The following is an 18,326-nucleotide window of genomic DNA, read 5'->3' on the forward strand; positions in this document are numbered from 1 at the left end:
TTAACACACTTGTTAGCCCCTCAAAAGGCAGTAACACACAACAGACAGCATCTTCCTCTTTGTTTGCATGAAGAATGTCCCATGTAAAGCTTGTCTTTGCAATAATCATTGATCCAACATTGTCAAAGTAGGTGACAGTTGCGGTACTCAAGTGGTGATGTGGCAATGTCTGGTGCAACAGTACTTGGTTCAACACATTCTTGCACTGTAGGCCCTGCTGCAGAGTCAGTTTATCCTCTGTGACACAGCAACAGTACCTTTCACAGGATGGTAATTGATGCTGAAACGTGTTAGCCCAAGTGAAGAAGATGCACAAATCTTCAGTATTAGAGCCAAAACAATCAAGAGCCGATCAAGTGGATTGGTTTGGCTCCATGAGACAAACACAAGCCAAGCCCGCAAATGACCCTTCCCTGACAACATTCCCAATTCCATTGGGGAGATGTTCATCCAGTCCTGTTTTTTGCCTTTCCATACCGGGACTTGTAGTTCTGGATTTCACATTATAAATTATGAATCTCGACCATATGTTCTGGAATGGGAAGTAGAACAGGACTGGACAAGCATTTGTTGAATGCAGTAGGACCTGTGTGCATGTTTCATACCGGGTGACCTGCGTCCACAGGCTGATAACACAGCACCCCCACCTGATGACATGCATCCCCCAACAGCAAAAAATACCTTTACCCGGTGTCATGCCTCCGAAACTCTCTCAAACTACAACCAGGAATGTCAATGTTGACATATACCACAAAGTGAGATACAATTATTTGCCTAGTATCACCCACTTGAATTAAGAGCTGAATCCAGGATTTGAGAACAGTGTGCACTTAAGATACTTAGCCACATATCTGCTCAGCTCTGCCTGGTACAAACCGGTGTGAATGAATGGATTTGAAGAGCACAAATGTTCCCAATAACTTGAAACATACACAAATCACTTTATCCATCAGTCTGATAAATATATACATCTGTATGTAAGGCACAAAAGCATATGGTTGCAATTATGTTTCCCCCTCCTTTAATGGAAGACTACAGGTATGAGAACGCAAAGTAACAACAGCTTAAATAGTCTCCCTTGGGTAAAGCAGCTGTACTTTCAAGATTTAAAGACACATAACAACAAAAATGACATTGTATGACACAGATATGCAGGTTGTAAATATGCAAGGAATGAAGAGAATGTACATTTTCTAAAAATGAGATTTCTTTTTTGTGTGTGTCAAAACTGTGGACATCATGAGGAAACTACACTGTTTAGAAAGTGACGGCACTGAGCTAACTGGCTATGTAGCTTGGGAGTTTGCAGCTTTCAGGTATAAAGCATACACAAAGTTCTTATCACTGATGTTTTGCACAGTATAGAAGCCATTTCCCACTCTCGACCGTTGCCCTTCAAAGAGCTCTTAGGTTTCCTCTGACCATGCATGAGAAGGACATCCAGTTCTGTTTGTTCCCCTTGGATTATGATATCTGTATTTTTTCTTTCACATTTCAAATTTAGAAAAAACTGAAATGCCCAGCATTCCAAGGAAATAGAGAACTGCATAGCCTGCTCATGCATGACCATGGGAAAACTGAGAACACTGCATTCATCTAAGGAACATCCCTGAAATTATTGGGATATGTTGAAAGGTTATTTGCAGCTGCTCCGATGGCCCCTGCTCTGCACTCCTCTTCTAGACCAGGATTTAGGATCTCTGAAACTGTGGGAAGATCATTGCACCTTCTAACAGTACCCTGAGAGGGATGGGTATGCCCAGACGTGGGTCCCGTGCCTGCTGGGCCTAGTGACCCAAACTACTCCTCAATGATGAGGCCCAAGGCCAAAACATGTTTGCGGATGCTTGTGGTCTCATGCAGAAGGGATGTGACCAAGCAGTTTGGGCTGAACTCGCCCTTTTGGGGCGGGACCATGCCTGCTTTCCATATGGTCTTTCCCCTTTTGTAATGGGTTGGCAGGCAAAGAACGATGGTATGGAGGGTGGCCCAGAGCAATTCCAGAGATTATGATTAATTCTAAACCTTCCAGCCATCACCCCTTTTGTTTTTCTATACCCACACACACCAGACATTGTGGGTCCAAGCTGCTAGGACCTATAGCACATTCTGTTTCCCCTTCCATTTTTCTTTTTTTGCAGCACTCTTTTTGCCTTTCTCCCCCTCTTCTGCTCCACTTACTGGCTTGTCCTGTTTGTGGCCCATTGCCTGCCCACCCCCCCCATTGGCTGTCAAGTTTGCTACTGTGAGTTTTACCAACACGCAGCCACGCCCTGCACTCCTCTTTAGCTCTGGAGTGCAGGTGAGTTTGCATCCTTTCTCCCATGTGTCCCCCGACCCCACTGTTGTTATATTTTGTTTCCCCTACCTTGTTTTTCATTTCTTTTCGGCGCTCTTTTGCCTTTCGCCCCCTCCACTGCTCCACTTCATGGCTGGACCTGTTTGCCCCACATAGCCCACCACCTACTCCTATTGACTGCTGGAATCCTTATTAGTACACCCACCCAGGGCAGCCCTCCTGCACAAGCAGCTGCTTTGGCTAAGGGCCCCAAGGCAAGGGGCAGCTCCTGAAGAAACAGCTCCAGTCCGTGTTTGCCCATGTTCGACTGCAGTCATCAACCAGCAGCGACTGATAAGATAAGTGTGGCGGGGCAAGGGGTACAGCCATTTCTGTACTCCACTAAACTGCCCCCACACTCTTATGACTTTTTTACCTATTATCATGTACCCACATGCATTCAGCCTATATTGTGTTGGGCTGTCATATTTTGTTTCAGCCATTTGCACAGGGTGTCCGTTACTCCACTTTTGACCGGATGGTGCAAGCTATGACCCTGCTTTAGCACCAATGCATTAGTTAGTCACATCTCATATTCTGCATTTAACCTAACTGTTAACATAGTAAACTCAGCACTCAGGGAATGCCTAAAGTAGCCATACACCACTCTTGGACAGAATTGCAAAGATTAGCCATGCATCAGTTTGCACTTGGTTAGATTTGCAGGTTGAAATGTGATGCACTTAGATTTTCTCTCAGGGGGAGGAAATGGTAGACTAGATGTTTTGCCCTAACGCTGTTTCTCAAATTTAGGTACTTTGCCTTTGATACTGTGTCTGAAGTCCGGGTGTTTCATCTGCAATTGCTGTTTCTCAAATCAAGGTAATGTGCCTTTAACGCTGTGTCTCAAGTTCAGGTGCTTCACTCACAAACGCTGTGCCTCTCATCTAGGTGCTTTGCCTTTATGCTGTGTCTCAAAACTAGGATTTGCCCACTAGTGTCGTAGGTAGAGGGTACAGCCACTACTGCACTCCATACCCTACTCCACCTGTCTCATTACCGAATATCCTACTACCCCAGGCACTCAGCCTACCTATGGTTATCAGCCATAGTCAGCCATAGACAGCATTCACTGCACTAATAATAGGTAGCCATTTTGAAACTAGCCTCACTGTGTAAGTTGACCATACTTTGCATCAAGCCGATTGTGTTAGTCATAGTTTGCATTTGGGGAGTTATGGATGGGGTTGAATTGTGAAGATTAACATGCATCATATCTAGATAGAATTGTGATGATTAGCATATGTCAAACCAAGATAGAATTTTGAAGATTAGCATGCATCACATGCATATAGAATTGTGAAGATTAGCCGTGCACCAAATCTAGATAGAATTGATTAACTGATTGATATTTTATTTCTATCGCGCTCGTACACAAGTGTCTCAGAGCACGAGAATTGTGAAGATTAACATGCGTCACATCTAGACAGTATTGTGAAGATTAGCCTTGCACCACCTCTAGATAGAATTGTGAAGATTAGCATGTATCACATGTAGATAGAGTTCTGAAGATTGGCCTTGCATCACATCTAGTCAGAATTGCGAAGATTGGCATGCGTCACATGTAGATAGAATTGTGAAGATTGGCCTTGTGCCACACATCGATTGAATTGTGAAATTAACATGCGTCACATTTAGACAATATTATGAAGATTAGCCTTGCATCACATTTAGACCGAATTGTGGAGAGTAGCATTCACCATAGCTAGATAGAAGGGTGAACATTGGCATGCATCACATCTGGATAGAATTGGGAGGATTAGCATGCGTTACATCTAGATAACTAAAAACAACCATACCTCTAAAGCACAACAAACCGCACGCATTTCACTACACTGCAACAGCAAAACAAACCACACATAGCCTCGCACAACAGCACATGACAGCTAGCAACTGTAAAAAGTGAACCCATATTGTTATGATGCTCAAAGGTAATGAGAAAACCCAACCCCTCGGGTCGCGGGCTACCCAGAGCAAGAACATTTCGAAAAATGGTGTCCAGGCTTTTAATACACATTTTCATCTAAACAGCGATTAGAAAGTAGTTATATATAGCAGAAAACCTACTTAAAACATGTGTATGTTCTGAAACACTTGTGTACGAGCGCAATAGAAATAAAATATCAATATCAGTATGTGTGTGAAGAATATCAGACTGAATGCTTTATAACGAATTCTTTGCTGGAAATGAATGTGGGAACGGAGGAAAAATTGAAAGAAGGGGGAGGACTGGGTGGGAGGGTAAGTAGAAAAACAAACTAATCCCAGAAAAGAGGCCCATAGAGCAAAGGTCCACTGGGAAATCCCCAAAGTGCTCTCTATGGGAGGCCACCATTGTACATCTTTTTCATTGCTCTATATGTCCCCCCACTATATACCACCCTTCATCTCCCTCTGTCATTTTGTTTAGAATCTATTTTATTTCAGGAATGTATTTTTTGACGGAACAGTCCGAGCTTGACCTTTGCTTGCTGTGGCCAGTGGCTTAAAACTCAAGTCATGCTTGAGTTAGCAATGTTGCCACAGTCAACATCAGCCTGGCCCCTCTAAGTAAAATGAATATATGAACATTGCAAGAGTGAAATTAAAGACTTCTTTACCTTGGGAATTAGTAGTAGACCAATGGTCACTGTCACAGTCAAATGTGTGTGCACAAAAAACAACATCAACATCCAATCTGGCTGAAGCCTTGATGCAAGAACAAACCTGTAGAAAGAGAAAGGGATTAGTGTTTTCTCCAGTATCAGAACCACACACTGAACACAAATAGACCACTGTAGATACTTTTTATCATTTCAATAGCAACATTAAATATTCATGCATAAGAATGTAAGGTGAACATGAATCAGATATGAACAAAGGAACCAATTAGGAATTAATAGATGTACCGGTGAGGCATAGGCAGAGACATGCATTCCTTTAAAGGTTACCTTTTAAAGCTTGATTGCTTGATTTGCCCTAAAAAAAAATATGCTGTATGTTGTAGGAAGTGAAACCTTTAATTGGACTGGAAGTTTGCAGTACAGGAATGGCGCAGTACATACGATTTCCTGCACATGCCAGACTCCTGTACACATGTGAACAGTTCGTAATTGAGCCTCGATCTTCCCAAAAAGACTCACAGGACTGTCACATATTTTTGGGGAGATTTAGCGTATCTGCTGAGAGTACTGTTTTTTTTTTTATTGAGGTCAAACCCTAGGCTGAATCTTCAATCTCAGGATGAATATGAGGTTGATTCATTGAGATCGTTAAGCCGATTTCATGCCTTGAATCTCCTAAAAAAACGTTTAAGGCACTATAAACGGGCCATCTGCATTTCTGTCTGGTTTGGGGTTTTATTAGGCTGTGAGAGAAGAAGTGTTACAGGGCAGGCACACAGCTGGAGGATTTTAGAAGTATGGTGACAACGTTGGTGATTGTTTTTTTGTATCATTTGCACAGTTTGGTGCTGTTTGCAGGTTTTTGAAAGAGTGCCAAGTACTCTATGCTTTCTTTTGGTTACTGTTCCATTTTCTTTTATCCTGAAAATAATACAAGAGGTTAAATAACATTACCTCCCCCTCTCCTTTCCCCCATATTATACAAAAACAAAATGACTGTTTGCCCTTTCCCAGTTCCCCCTGCATATTTCCCTACATGTTTGTTGTGTTGTGTTCTTATTTTAGTTGTGTCTACCCGTAGTTTGGGAGTACTGTGTTGTTGTTCTGTGCTGTGTCCTGTTCTTTGGGTGTGGTTCTTTGGAAGCTTCTTTGGTACTAGAGGAAATGGACATCTGGAATGTTCCATCTGCACCTGCTGATTAATTACAATGTGTTCATCCTTGCTCTTCAGTCAATAAGATCCACCCCTCTCCTCTTCTGACCCTGAGCTAGTGGACAGAACGGAACACCCAACTTTTTCTGTAGATCTTAGTGGAGGTACATCATGGAGCAGTGCCTGTGAATGCAGGTGTACTTGTGCATGTACTCCAGAGCGACTCATGAGATGTATACCTAATAATATACCACCCTGCCACATAATGTATATATGTTTCACATACGGGGATCCTCCAAACTGCCAGGAACTGAGGACTGTACCATTATCACACAAAACATTCCTAACAAAATTTTGCATCGCACCGAATGTATTCCAATATTAAAAAAACAGATGAATACACAGCTTCAGTTATACTATACAAATAAAATCAACAATTGAAAAATATCACAAGACTTTAAAATGTCTTAATCAATTAGGATTCCATGTGCATAACATGATGACCTAACATTCCATTAATTTCCACCATGTTAGTCAGAATTTCTATTGTGTATCTATCACGTGTTTCTTTGAGTCCTTTAAATGTAGGGAATCTGAACTGTTCAATGGTTGATTGTATTTGTATAGTATAACTAATGCTGTGTATTCTGCACTATTTCTGCACTTTGTTCTGCACATTTTAGAATCATGTACACGTTATAGGTCTGTGTCTGTGTGAAGCCCTATTGAATGTATGTATTCATTTGTTTTATGATATTGGAATACATTCGGTGTGATGCAAAGTTTTGATTGATATGATATGATATGATATGATATGGCATTTATAACACGCCTATACACAAGTGTTTCAAGGCGCGACGAGGCAAGGGGGGGGGGACAAAGGGAGGACTGGCAACGATCCTACTAGGCCAAGTGTCATTCAGATCGCGCAAGTGCATGGGGAAGGGGGGGAAAGGAAAAGTGAGCAGGGCGAGGGCAGAGGAGGGTAAAGTGCAGTACATGGGAAGTGGAATAAAGACAAATAAAACACCCAGCTAGTGGCAAGTGCAGGAAGTGCAGATGTAAGTGCTGGTAGGGGGACTGAAGGGATACAGAAAAACAGTCCCCAAGTGCAAGGGAGTGCCAGGGAGGCAGTGCAGGTGGGTAATTGACAGGGCCTGGGCCAGAGATCAGAAAGGGTGGCCAGGTAACCAGTGCAATATCAGTCAGGAATTCAGCAAGGGAGGGGAGGAGAGAAAGCAGAAGCAAAGAGGAAGGTTTTGAGGTGTTTCTGGAACCGGAGATGGTTCTCCTCGAGTTTATGGAAGGCAGGAAGGCTGTTCCAGAGAGAGGCCCCTGCCGAAGAGAGTGATCTGCCACCAACTAGTTGCTTGGAGAAGCGACTGACCCTAAGGGAGTTGGAGGCAGATGAGCAAAGAGCTCGAGAGGGAAGATATTTAGGAAGGGAGAGTTGAAGGTAGTGCGGCCCCAGACCCCAGAAGGCCTTGTGTACAATGCAGAGGGTTTTGAACTTAATCCTCGCAGCCACTGGGAGCCAGTGCAGAGATTTCAGTCCTGGAGAGATACGATCCCTGGGCTTGAGGCCAAGGACAAGTCTCGCAGTCCTGTTCTGGATAAGTTGCAGAGGGCGGAGAGTGGAGGCAGGCAGATTTAGATAGAGGCTGTTACAGTAATCCAGCTTGGAGAGGACCAGGGCTCTGGAGACGGTGAGCTTCTGGGGGAAGGAGAGGAAAGGAAGAATACCTCTAAGGAGGTGCAGCTGGTAGTGTGACTTCTTAGAGACGTCAGAGATGTGAGGGGAGAAGGAGAGTGCAGAGTCGAAGATGTCCCCAAGGTTTTTAGCCTTGCAGGGGGGAGTGGGAGGAGGGCCAAAGAGGCCAGCCAGAGAGCTGCAGGGAAGGAGGGAGTGGGTGTGCCGATAAGTAGAATCTCAGTCTTACTGGCATTAAGGCAGAGGTCGCTGGCGGCACACCATTCCTGGATGGCAGACAGACAGTCAGAGATGAGGAAAGGAGAGGAGGCCGAGGGTAGCCTGAAAATGAGCTGGGTATCATCTGCATAGCACTGAAAGTTGGGACAGAGAGCATCTATGCGGTGGGCAAGGAGTGCCAGGTATTGGTTGAACAGCCAGGGAGAGAGTTAGACCCCTGGGGGACACCACAGGCAGAGAAAAAGATGTCAGAGAGGAAGGAACAAGTTGGACCTGGGAGGGTCGGTCAGAGAGGAAAGAAGTCAGCCACACCAGAGCCTGACCAGTGATACCCAGGTTATCACGGAGATGGTTGAGCAGGATGGCATGGTTGACAGTGTCAAAGGCAGAAGAGAGATCAAGCAAGATAAGAACGCAAGGGGTGTTAGAGTCGAGGTTGGTGAGAAGGTCTTCACGGATGTTCAGGAGAGCAGTTTCTGTGTTTCTGTCAGCTCTGAAGCCAGACTGATGGTCATGAAGACAACCAACAGATTCAGTGTGGAGATTGAGTTGGGAGATGGCCAGTTTCTCCAGGAGCTTTCCCAGGAAGGGAGTGATGGCGATTGGGTGATAGATAGCTGGGCAGGAGGGTTTCTTAAGGGTGCACAAGAGAGTGCTTCAGGGGGGAAGGGAAGACTCCAGTGGTGAAGGAGTGATTGCAGAAATCCACCAGGGCAGGAACCAGGGAGTCGATATGATTCTTGATAGTTTTGGAGGAACAGGGGTGAACCTTTTTCGCCGAGACTTTCATAGATCGGACTTTTCAAGAAACCCCGTCTGCAGAGAAAAGGGGAAAGGCCGAGAAGGAGGGAGGAGTGGTGGCTGCAGAAGGGCCAGAGGAAGAGCAGGGAATAGCGGCGGGGAGAGAGAGGAGAGTGAGGACAGGATGTCCTGAGATTTTGAAATTAAGTGAGAAGCCAGTGCCGTGCAGAGGGTCTGGGAAGGGACAGGAGAGGTAGATAGAGACAGCGACAGGATTGGCCAGATCCTTGCAGATTTTAAAGAGTTCAGCCGAGTTGTTAGATGCTGCAGAGACGCTGGCTTGGATATGAGCTCTCTTCTTGGTGAGGATGGAGAGCCGGTATTGCCTTTGCAGCAGGCGGCAGGCCAATTTGTCGGAGGATGAACTTGAAGCACGCCATTTCCTCTCGGCAACCCTGCACTTGCGTTTATGGGAGACGAGGTCTGAGTCATACCAAGAGTTACACTTGGCTTTGGGCTTCAGGCGGATTCTCATGACAGGGGCAAGGATATCGAGAGTATCAGATATAGAAGAGTGGAGCATGGAGAGGACTGTGTCAGGGTGAGAGTCAGCCACGGGGGGAGGAGGGGGTGAGAAGGTGGCGGCAAAAGCCTCAGCTGGCATGCGCTTCATGGGCCAGGTGACCGAGAAGGTGGGTGGCAGTGATGGAGGTGTCTTGGCCTGTGGGGTAGGGAGGGTGATGTCGGAGGATAGGAGAAAATTATCACTCCAGGAGAGAGGAGTGGAAAGAGGGACAGAGAGGGGAAGGTCTGAAGAGATCAGAGCATCAAGAGTGTGCCCTGCAGAATGAGTCAGGCCATACGGTAGAATGATGAGTGCGAGAGAGTCTCAGAGGTCGTGAAAGAGTTTGGAGGGGGGACATGAGGCATCCAGGTGGATGTTGAAGTCTCCAAGAAAGAGGAGTTGAGTGTTTGAGGCCAGGAGTGAGGAGGAGAGGTCCGCCCACTCAGAGAGGAAGGAGGTAATCTGACCAGATGGCTGATAGATAGTAGCCACAGTAAAGGAATGGCTAGGTGAGAGAGCGAGCCTGCAGACGAGGCATTCAAAAGAGGAGTAGGCCTGTGTAGGAATGGCAGAGGCAGGAATCCACTCAGGGAAGATAAGGGCTATGCCACCACCAGATCGGTTGGTCCTGGGCGCAGAGAGGATCTTGTAGCCATCAGGGAGGAGTGTGTCAAAGCTGGTGACAGAGCTGGCCGTAAACCATGTCTCAGTGAGACTGAGTTATATCAACACAGGTAATCTCCCTCAATTTTTATTATCGGGGGGCCAGTCTCTCGGAACGGGAGACACACTCAAAGGGAAAATATGCAGAATTGAGGACTGGCTACCCCTCTCTCAGTCCTACCATGCTAGGCCGAGTAACCTACAGAATCCTATTGAGCCACATGAGTCACCTGCCAATTAGTTAAGCTTATGCACATAAACAAAACACAGAGCGAGCGAGAGGAACCATCTTATTCAAAAATTAAAATACAGTCACAAGATGACATCTTTTATATTAATGTATTCAATATCAAAAACCAATCGCAGGTAGTTAAAAAAAAGGGAAAATATGGTGAGAGGTGCAGCACACATATTAGAGTAAATATTAAACATATTAAACATCACTGACTACTTCTCGCTTATTTAAAAAGCAAACACAGTATATTTCATATGGGGTTCAGCATTTTAGTCATGGCCAATAATTTAGGTGGTTTACGGATACAAGACTATCTACTTGAGCTAGTCTATTGTCATGTGTCGACATGTTTCGGCCGTGTGTCTCTACAGACAATAAATTGTGGCCTTCTTCAAGACACAGATGGTGAGCCTCTTTTCCATATCCCCGTTGCAAGGCGAGTACAATCTAAAAATCAAACATATATACATTTATCACATATTAAAAAAATGGTTCCATTCACAAGCAACATCTCTGGTTTTTAGTTACTAGTATTTCATATGAAACATATTGATCTCATGTGCTCATTTCACATCTAACTATAGTCAAGTTGTGGTTGCATTACATTCTGTAGACTACCATGGCCTTTACTTACATCTTGGTAGTACTAGAGCTTTTTACTAGGAACACTTAGTAATAATGTGGTTCAATCGCTATTTCCGGGTGTTCATAAATCACCTCCCGGGCTGTTGTTAGAATTTGCAGGCTTGATTGGGCTCTGTAAAAAAAGGCCCAGACATATCTTTTAGTGGATCATCGTGTTATTTGTTCACGCATTAGCTAACTCATTATGGTTAAAAAACAATTATTTGGTTATGTAAAAACCTTTTTAAGAGAAATCTTTTTTAGAGGATCAAATTGTCCTATATAGTTTAGATGGATGCTATTATCCCGTGTATTTTATCTTAAGTTCATTTATTCTTATAGTGCTATTGTAATTCACACTACAGCCACTGTAGTTAACGGGGGACGTTTCCTTTAAGAACAAAGCACACGACTCGCTTAACTCACTTAATTTCACCTCATCCGATGCAAAAATCATATGTGGATTGTGCAATTTCATCTTCAGTTAGTATTTGGTTTGATATGTTCATCACCAAGTTATTTATTTCTGTTGTTTTTTGGTGTTTTTTGGCAGCTTCTTTCGGCACCAGCAAGGACTAATAACTGATGAAGAGCAGACACACCTACGGGTAAATAAACCTACAATTCCAACCATATATTTTCTTCCGAAAGTTCACAAGAAATATGACACTATCCCAGAAGGAAGGCCTATTGTAAGTAGCATAGGTTGGGCTACAGAACCTATAGGGGAATATATCGACAATATAATAAGACCTGAAGTACCCAAAATACAGGCATATCTGAAAGACACAACAGATGCTATCAAAATTGTAGAAGAAATTGAGTGGCAAGATACATACTTACTAGCAACATGGGACGTTAAGGCTCTATATACATCTATTAAATACGAATTGGCCCTGGAAGCAATGGGCTATACTTTCAAAAATAGATCTGCGTCATTTTTTAACTCTGCATGCATGCTTAAAGAAATGCTCATGACAACTTTAGAGAACAATGTTTTCATTTTCAATAATCAGTTTTTTCGACAAATACGTGGAGTCGCAATGGGCGCTAAATATGCCCAGCCCTTGCCAACATTGTAATGGGAATGTTTGAAGACCTACATATATACCAATTACTAGAGTTCAAGAATAAAATAATCAAATGGCTAAGGTACATCGATGATGTACTAATTATTTGGAACGGTACACCGGAGGAACTGGAGTCTCTACTAAACCAAGCAAATAACAATGAATTTGGCCTAGAATTTACTGGGCAAAGCAGCAAAACTGAAATTAACTTTTTGGATCTAACCATTTTTGTATCCACAGGACAATTACACACAAAAACATTCAGAAAAGAGACGGAAGTCAATTCAACATTGTATGCGACCAGCTGCCAATATAAACCGGTTATCTATAACATTCCAAAAGGAGAGTTCATTAGAGCACGACGTAATTGCACAGAATTATCAGATTTTGAGAGTGAATGTCAACTGTTATCAGACAGATTTAAGGCCAGAGGATACTCACAAAAATCAATTAAAACTGCAAAAATGAAGATCAAAAACATGACCAGACAATCAACATTATCTCAAAGCAGCAAAAGTATACAACCAGACGATACTATTCATTTTATTGCGGCATATTGTGCAAACAACAAAGAAATTAAAAAAGTCCTAAAAAAGAACTGGTATCTATTCAAACTAGACCCACATATCGAGAAACACATACAAGATTATCCAACAATAACTTATAGGAAAGCCAGAACTTTGAAAAACATCTTGAGTCCTTCTATGTTGTCCGAAGAGGAGAAAGAAGAAACAAGATCACAAACATGGTTACGACAACCACAGTCAGGTTTTAGGAAATGTGGCTTCTGTTCGATGTGCCACTATGCAGTGCAAGAAACAGTTACTTTTACGAACCAAGAAGGTGTCAAAATAAAGATTAGGGAACAAATTAATTGTAGATCTAAACATGTGATCTATGCAGTGATATGTGTCTGTAATCTGCTCTACATTGGGAGCACCATTCGGGAGTAAAGAACTAGAATTAGAGAACATATTTCAGCTATAGGAAGTCAAGACAAAAACCTCCCGTTATCTGTTCATTGGCAAAACCAACATCAAATGCAAAATAAAAAAGACATTAGATTTATTGGACTGAAAAGAATCAAAATGGGCAAACGAGGAGGAAATCAAGAACTTTGCTTAAGGCAAGAAGAAGCCAGATTAATCTGCCATTTTCAAACATTGGAACATGGATTAAATTCAGATAATGAAATGATTCATTTTTTGTGATGCTGGAGAAGTAGCAGAGAAATAGCAGAAACAAAACCAAAAAAATGATAATATACAGGCCTCTTGTTATGAATATTGCAAATGTTTTCATTAATCACAAAAATGTTTTTTTCCTGGTTTCCATTTTGTTCGATTATAACTTGTTGCAAAGAAAAATATTATTGAATAGTGCAATGTTAAATCATATGCTTTAGTTATACACATGGGGAGATCCTATATGGGCGAAACCGCTAATCAGATGAAAGTTAAACAGATGAGAGAGGTGAAATTTACATCAAACAACAGGTATCACAATGCACCATTCTGAAATTGTGAGAAGAATGTGCAATGCTAAATTATATGCTTTAGATATACACATGGGGAGATCCTATATGGGCGAAACCGCTATTCAGATGAAAGTTAAACAGATGAGAGAGACGAAAGTAACATCAAACCACAGGTACCACAATGCACTATTTTGAAATTGTGAAAAGAATGCTAACAAAATATAGTGAAAAAATAATGGTCAATGAAGAAAACTAAAGTTACTATAACACACCATTCCCAACAGGAAACTATCTCAGGTATACATAATATAAACAGATTGCGTAAAAAATACTAATAAACATAGTGTAAAACTAGTTACTCTTTTAAGTTCAATTTTTGTATAATTTGGATATAATAATAAGTAACAGATCAGCCGCGCAAGATAAATACGGAAGTTTAAATCCAAATCAATGTTACACTAAACACAAAAGCAACAGACTATTTTAAACACCAAAAAGGAAAAAAGGACTTACGTATTAAAACTTAGCCCAAAGTATGGCCGCCGAATTTTGCAAATGAACAAAAGGAAAGAGGGACTAGCAATCTGTAACTCTTGATGAACAAGGATTTGTCAGAATCAAAACGGGACCCCCGACGCTTGAGGCATGAGCAGGGGAATTTTGTAGGTAAGCGCTTTTAAGGGGTGGACAGACCACCGCTACAAGCATGCTCAATGTAGAAATCAGCATGCTTGATGCCGAGTGGCATAAATAAAATATATTTTTGTTGGGATTTCAAACTCACGCGACAGGGTGTTTTGGTAAACACAAATGGGGAGCAAATCGATTACTAGTCGTTGTAACTGAAAAAGTAATTCCTAGTGACCGCTAGAGTAACAGAATGCATGAGACCAAGGATATCTAATGCAATTGGAGGATTGCAAATATGAATAACACTTTTTATATAAATTCAATGAGAAAGATGTTACTAGTCATGTTTACCAGAGTTTAAAATGTGTCTAAATATATGCAAGGGAATCATGCACAAAGAATCAATCCGATAGAAGGTTAAAAGGCTAATGTTAGCATAATAGAATAATCAAATTTGTTTTAGGTGGGATTTAACCCTGGAACTACCGTGATATACTTCAACTAAAAACGAATTCCCGGAAATAAAGAAAGGGAGATTGGTATTACATTAAATAAGGGTAAGAAAACAAATTTACATGCTTTTCTGACAGCCAAAAATTGTTAGATCCATGCCATCCCGTACTTACTTCTTTTTCGGATTGCACATATTTAATTTTAAAAACTAACATAGTCACTGTAATGGATTTACTTTTAACCATTTGAGGTAACTAAGAGGTGCTGCACTTTTAGGTGTTCATGTAATTTGAGAATGCTCAAAGGATATACTACACAGCCTAAGTCACCATTTTAACTACTAAATGTGTTACAAAATATGCTAAAATGCTATTTCATATGTTATATTTTGTGTTTTGTTTTATTACATGTTACGTTTGCATTCAGCCCGGATTTGAAAAAGGCGTCAAAGAAACGCCGAAACACGTGTCATCCATATGGGCAGAATATATATCAAATAAATTAAGAAAATATGCTTGAAGAAACTTGAATACGTACTTTGATTCATTCAGATCAGAAAATTGGCGCAAAGAGGTGTAGCACAAACAAACTACTGTTCACCTAAATTAATAGAGTGGCCATGACTAAGATGCTGAACCCTATATGAAATATACTGTGTTTGCTTTTTAAATAAGCGAGAAGTAGTCAGTGATGTTTAATATTTACTCTAATATGTGTGCTGCACTTCTCGCCGTATTTTCCCTTTTTTTTAACTACCTGCGATTGTTTTTTTGATATTGAATAAATTAATATAAAAGATGTCATCTTGTGACTGTATTTTAATTTTTGAATAAGATGGTTCCTCTCGCTCGCTCTGTGTTTTGTTTATGTGCATAAGCTTCACTTATTGGCAAGTGACTCATGTGGCTCAATTGGATTCTGTAGGTTACTCGGCCTAGCATGGTAGGACTAAGAGAGGGGTAGCCAGTCAGTGAGACCGAGGACATTGAGGTCAAGTTCTTCAAGAAGGCGGCAGATATCAGAGGAGTGTTTGACAACGGAGCGGAAGTTAAGAGTGGCAATGTGGAGAAGATTGCCCTCCTTGAAGGACTTCCAGGGAGGGGTACAGATCAGAGGTATGCCCTGAGGTGCGCCCTGAAGAGCATGTTGGGTACATAATTTATTTAAGCAGGGTCTGAAGAGCTTGCAAGATAAAGCATGTTGTTTCTCAAAACTTGTGTAAACTACTTAGTATTCAGTTTAAGATGTTGCACAAACAGAGGCAAGCATACACACACGCACACGCGCACACAAACACATGTGTGTTGTTACTGAAAAGGTTTACCACGTGTAAAATGCATTCAGGCCAGCAACGAATCATTGCTCTGCAGTATTTATTAAGGCACTCAGAGTGATGACTGGCTTGATCAGTGCTTTAGTTTAAAAGTGAAGGTTCCCTAAAAATAAACATAATGACCGAATCTGATTTGCCTGGTGGGCTGCATTTCCCATAGAAGACATTGGGCCTCATTAGGACCCTGGCGGAGAGGGTATTACGCCAGCGTAGTGCATGGCGTACCTCTCCGCCATACTACGAGTTCCCGTAGCGCCATGGAGGTTTTCTCCGCCTGGTTTTACCAGCCGGAGAAAACCATGGCGCTACGGGACCTCGTTGTTAATTACGCCACCGTATTTTACGGTGGCGTAATTAACTCCTTCCCCACTCCCATTATACCCTATGGGGCAAAAATGGGAATGGGGAAGGGCAGAATGGGGATTGGGGATTTACCGCTCCGCCGAGGTCGGAATGGGGCGGTAAATCCGCCAACCCCCATGGCGCTATCGGCGGCTTTCCGCCATGCTTCGCGGTGCATTTAGCACCGCGAAGTCCGCCTGGGTCGTAATGAGGCCCATTGAGGGCCTGATCTACAAAAATGTTTTATTATGTGAAAGTCCCATTGAATATTCTTTTGTAAATCAGACCAGTCTTTATACCTACAATTGTATTGTTTATAAATGTGCTCTGTTTTGTTAGCTAGGCATTTGCATAAAGACAGACTGTCGCGTTCATCAAGCACATCAAACTGTTATACTATAATGCAACGTGCACATAAATACAAAGACTTCTGCTGCATCCAGATGACCTCACTAATACTACATTGTTAAACTCATTGTGTATATTTCATGGAGTGCATGCCCCTGAATAATGAACAGACTGAAGTTCAAAAGGCAGTTGGAATTCTGCATTATAGACAATGCATTTTCTGTTTAACGTGTCTTTTTCATTTTTACACTATAGAGTTAAAGAATATTATTTGCACTCATAAGAGGGAAAATAAAGTAATACATATCGCCATGTGAAAGTGTAGTCTTAATGCTCCAAACATTAATTTACTAACACATACTGATACATGTTCTGCTCATGCCTGAACCACTGTGAGCTGTCAGATCTGTCAGGGGTAGGGGCAAATGTGATACTACATAGCTTGTCTATCCAAAGTAGCCCACACCACTGCTATCTGGGGGAGCATTACTAATACAGAGGAAGCTTAGCCTTTCTCTGAGGATGAATGAGTGATATAATAAGTAGTTGCAGAGACGTTTTCTTAACCAATAGGTTATAATCCCATCCTATAACTCCACGTCTTTGACTAAATCCGGCTGTGTTGAGCAGGGTTTCTCTGTCTCCCCCATTCTTTTCAACATGTATGTGCAACCAATGACCAACATGATCCAATTACATGTTTGCAGGTCCTATTGCTCTACCAGTGACACAGGGATCTTGTGCCTAGAAAAAGATGTCAAGGAGGCAGCCAGTAGATTCTGCCCGTCTTTCATTGATCAGCGCATGGATGGTAGCCAATTAGCTCAAACTTAATTCCGACAAAACCGAGGAGTTGGTTGTGAGATACACACACCTGGCGATGTGGGTGAATATGTGGCAATCTCTATGGGTACAGTTACCAGTTTGCTACATTCATTCAACAACCTTGCAGTGTTAATTGACAAGAACCCCTCTTTGCGGCCCAGGTTTACTTTGTAGTCATAGGTGTTTCATCTGTAGAGTCCATTAGAGGTTTCTGCCTTTCCTTAACCCTGACAGCCACACTTTGGTGATCACAGACATGATTGCATATCAAGTTCATGCAGTTCCATTAACATGTTGCCCATGCGCCCACGTTTTACTGAGAAAAAAAACAAATGACCCCTTTCTCAGTGTTCCAATATGATTTTTTGGGTTTTAAATGTTCTGATTTTGTCCAAAAATCTTGCGCTTTTGACAGTGCCCTTTGTGATTACACGTGTTTCGACGGTATCCCCGTCTTTCTCAAATCAGGGCTGGTCATGTTTCATTTGCAAATAAAAATTTCACAAAGTCATATTTTGTAAATGAAAAAATAACATTTTCATTGACCATTACATGTATTACACATTTTGTAAAACAAATTAAATTATAAGGTATTAATAAGAAGCCATGTTAGTATATTTTTGCAATTTTGTCAATTATTAAAAAATAAAACGCATTCAAGAGATTGGCCGTTGGGAGAGGGGTAAAGCGTAGGAGTGTTTAGGGGTGGTAGAAAGAACATTAAAAAAAAATATGATAAATAAAATAAAATAAAATGGTAAAAGAAAGTTAGTTAGTTTGAAATAGTATGAGACTTAACATAGTAAACAAACACCAATAGTACCACATTTCATATTTCATTTAGTTTACTTATAAGTCTTTGAAAAACTTGGCTTGTATGGTATTTAGGTTCAAACTAAAACTGCTTACCCAATGGTGCTCGTTCGAATATATATTCTTTGTGTCTTTGGTATCTAATTCACAGGTTAAATCCCAGCCTAGTCGAAAAAGTGAATG

The 18,326-nt window shown here is 41.8% G+C and overlaps 1 protein-coding gene across 1 annotated transcript in view; it reads right to left on the minus strand.

Annotated features, from left to right (window-relative positions):
- Window positions 1-18,326, minus strand: part of GPR158 (G protein-coupled receptor 158) — a 1,740,927-nt gene that overhangs the window by 65,417 nt on the left and 1,657,184 nt on the right. Inside the window, exon 9 of the mRNA XM_069648157.1 lies at window positions 4,939-5,044. Coding sequence (XP_069504258.1) covers window positions 4,939-5,044 — 106 coding nt within the window. The remainder of the gene's footprint in view (window positions 1-4,938; window positions 5,045-18,326) is intronic.

Source organism: Ambystoma mexicanum, chromosome 2q, assembly GCF_040938575.1.
Source record: "Ambystoma mexicanum isolate Mex_15411 chromosome 2q, UKY_AmexF1_1, whole genome shotgun sequence".
Taxonomy (NCBI): Eukaryota; Metazoa; Chordata; class Amphibia; order Caudata; family Ambystomatidae; genus Ambystoma; species Ambystoma mexicanum.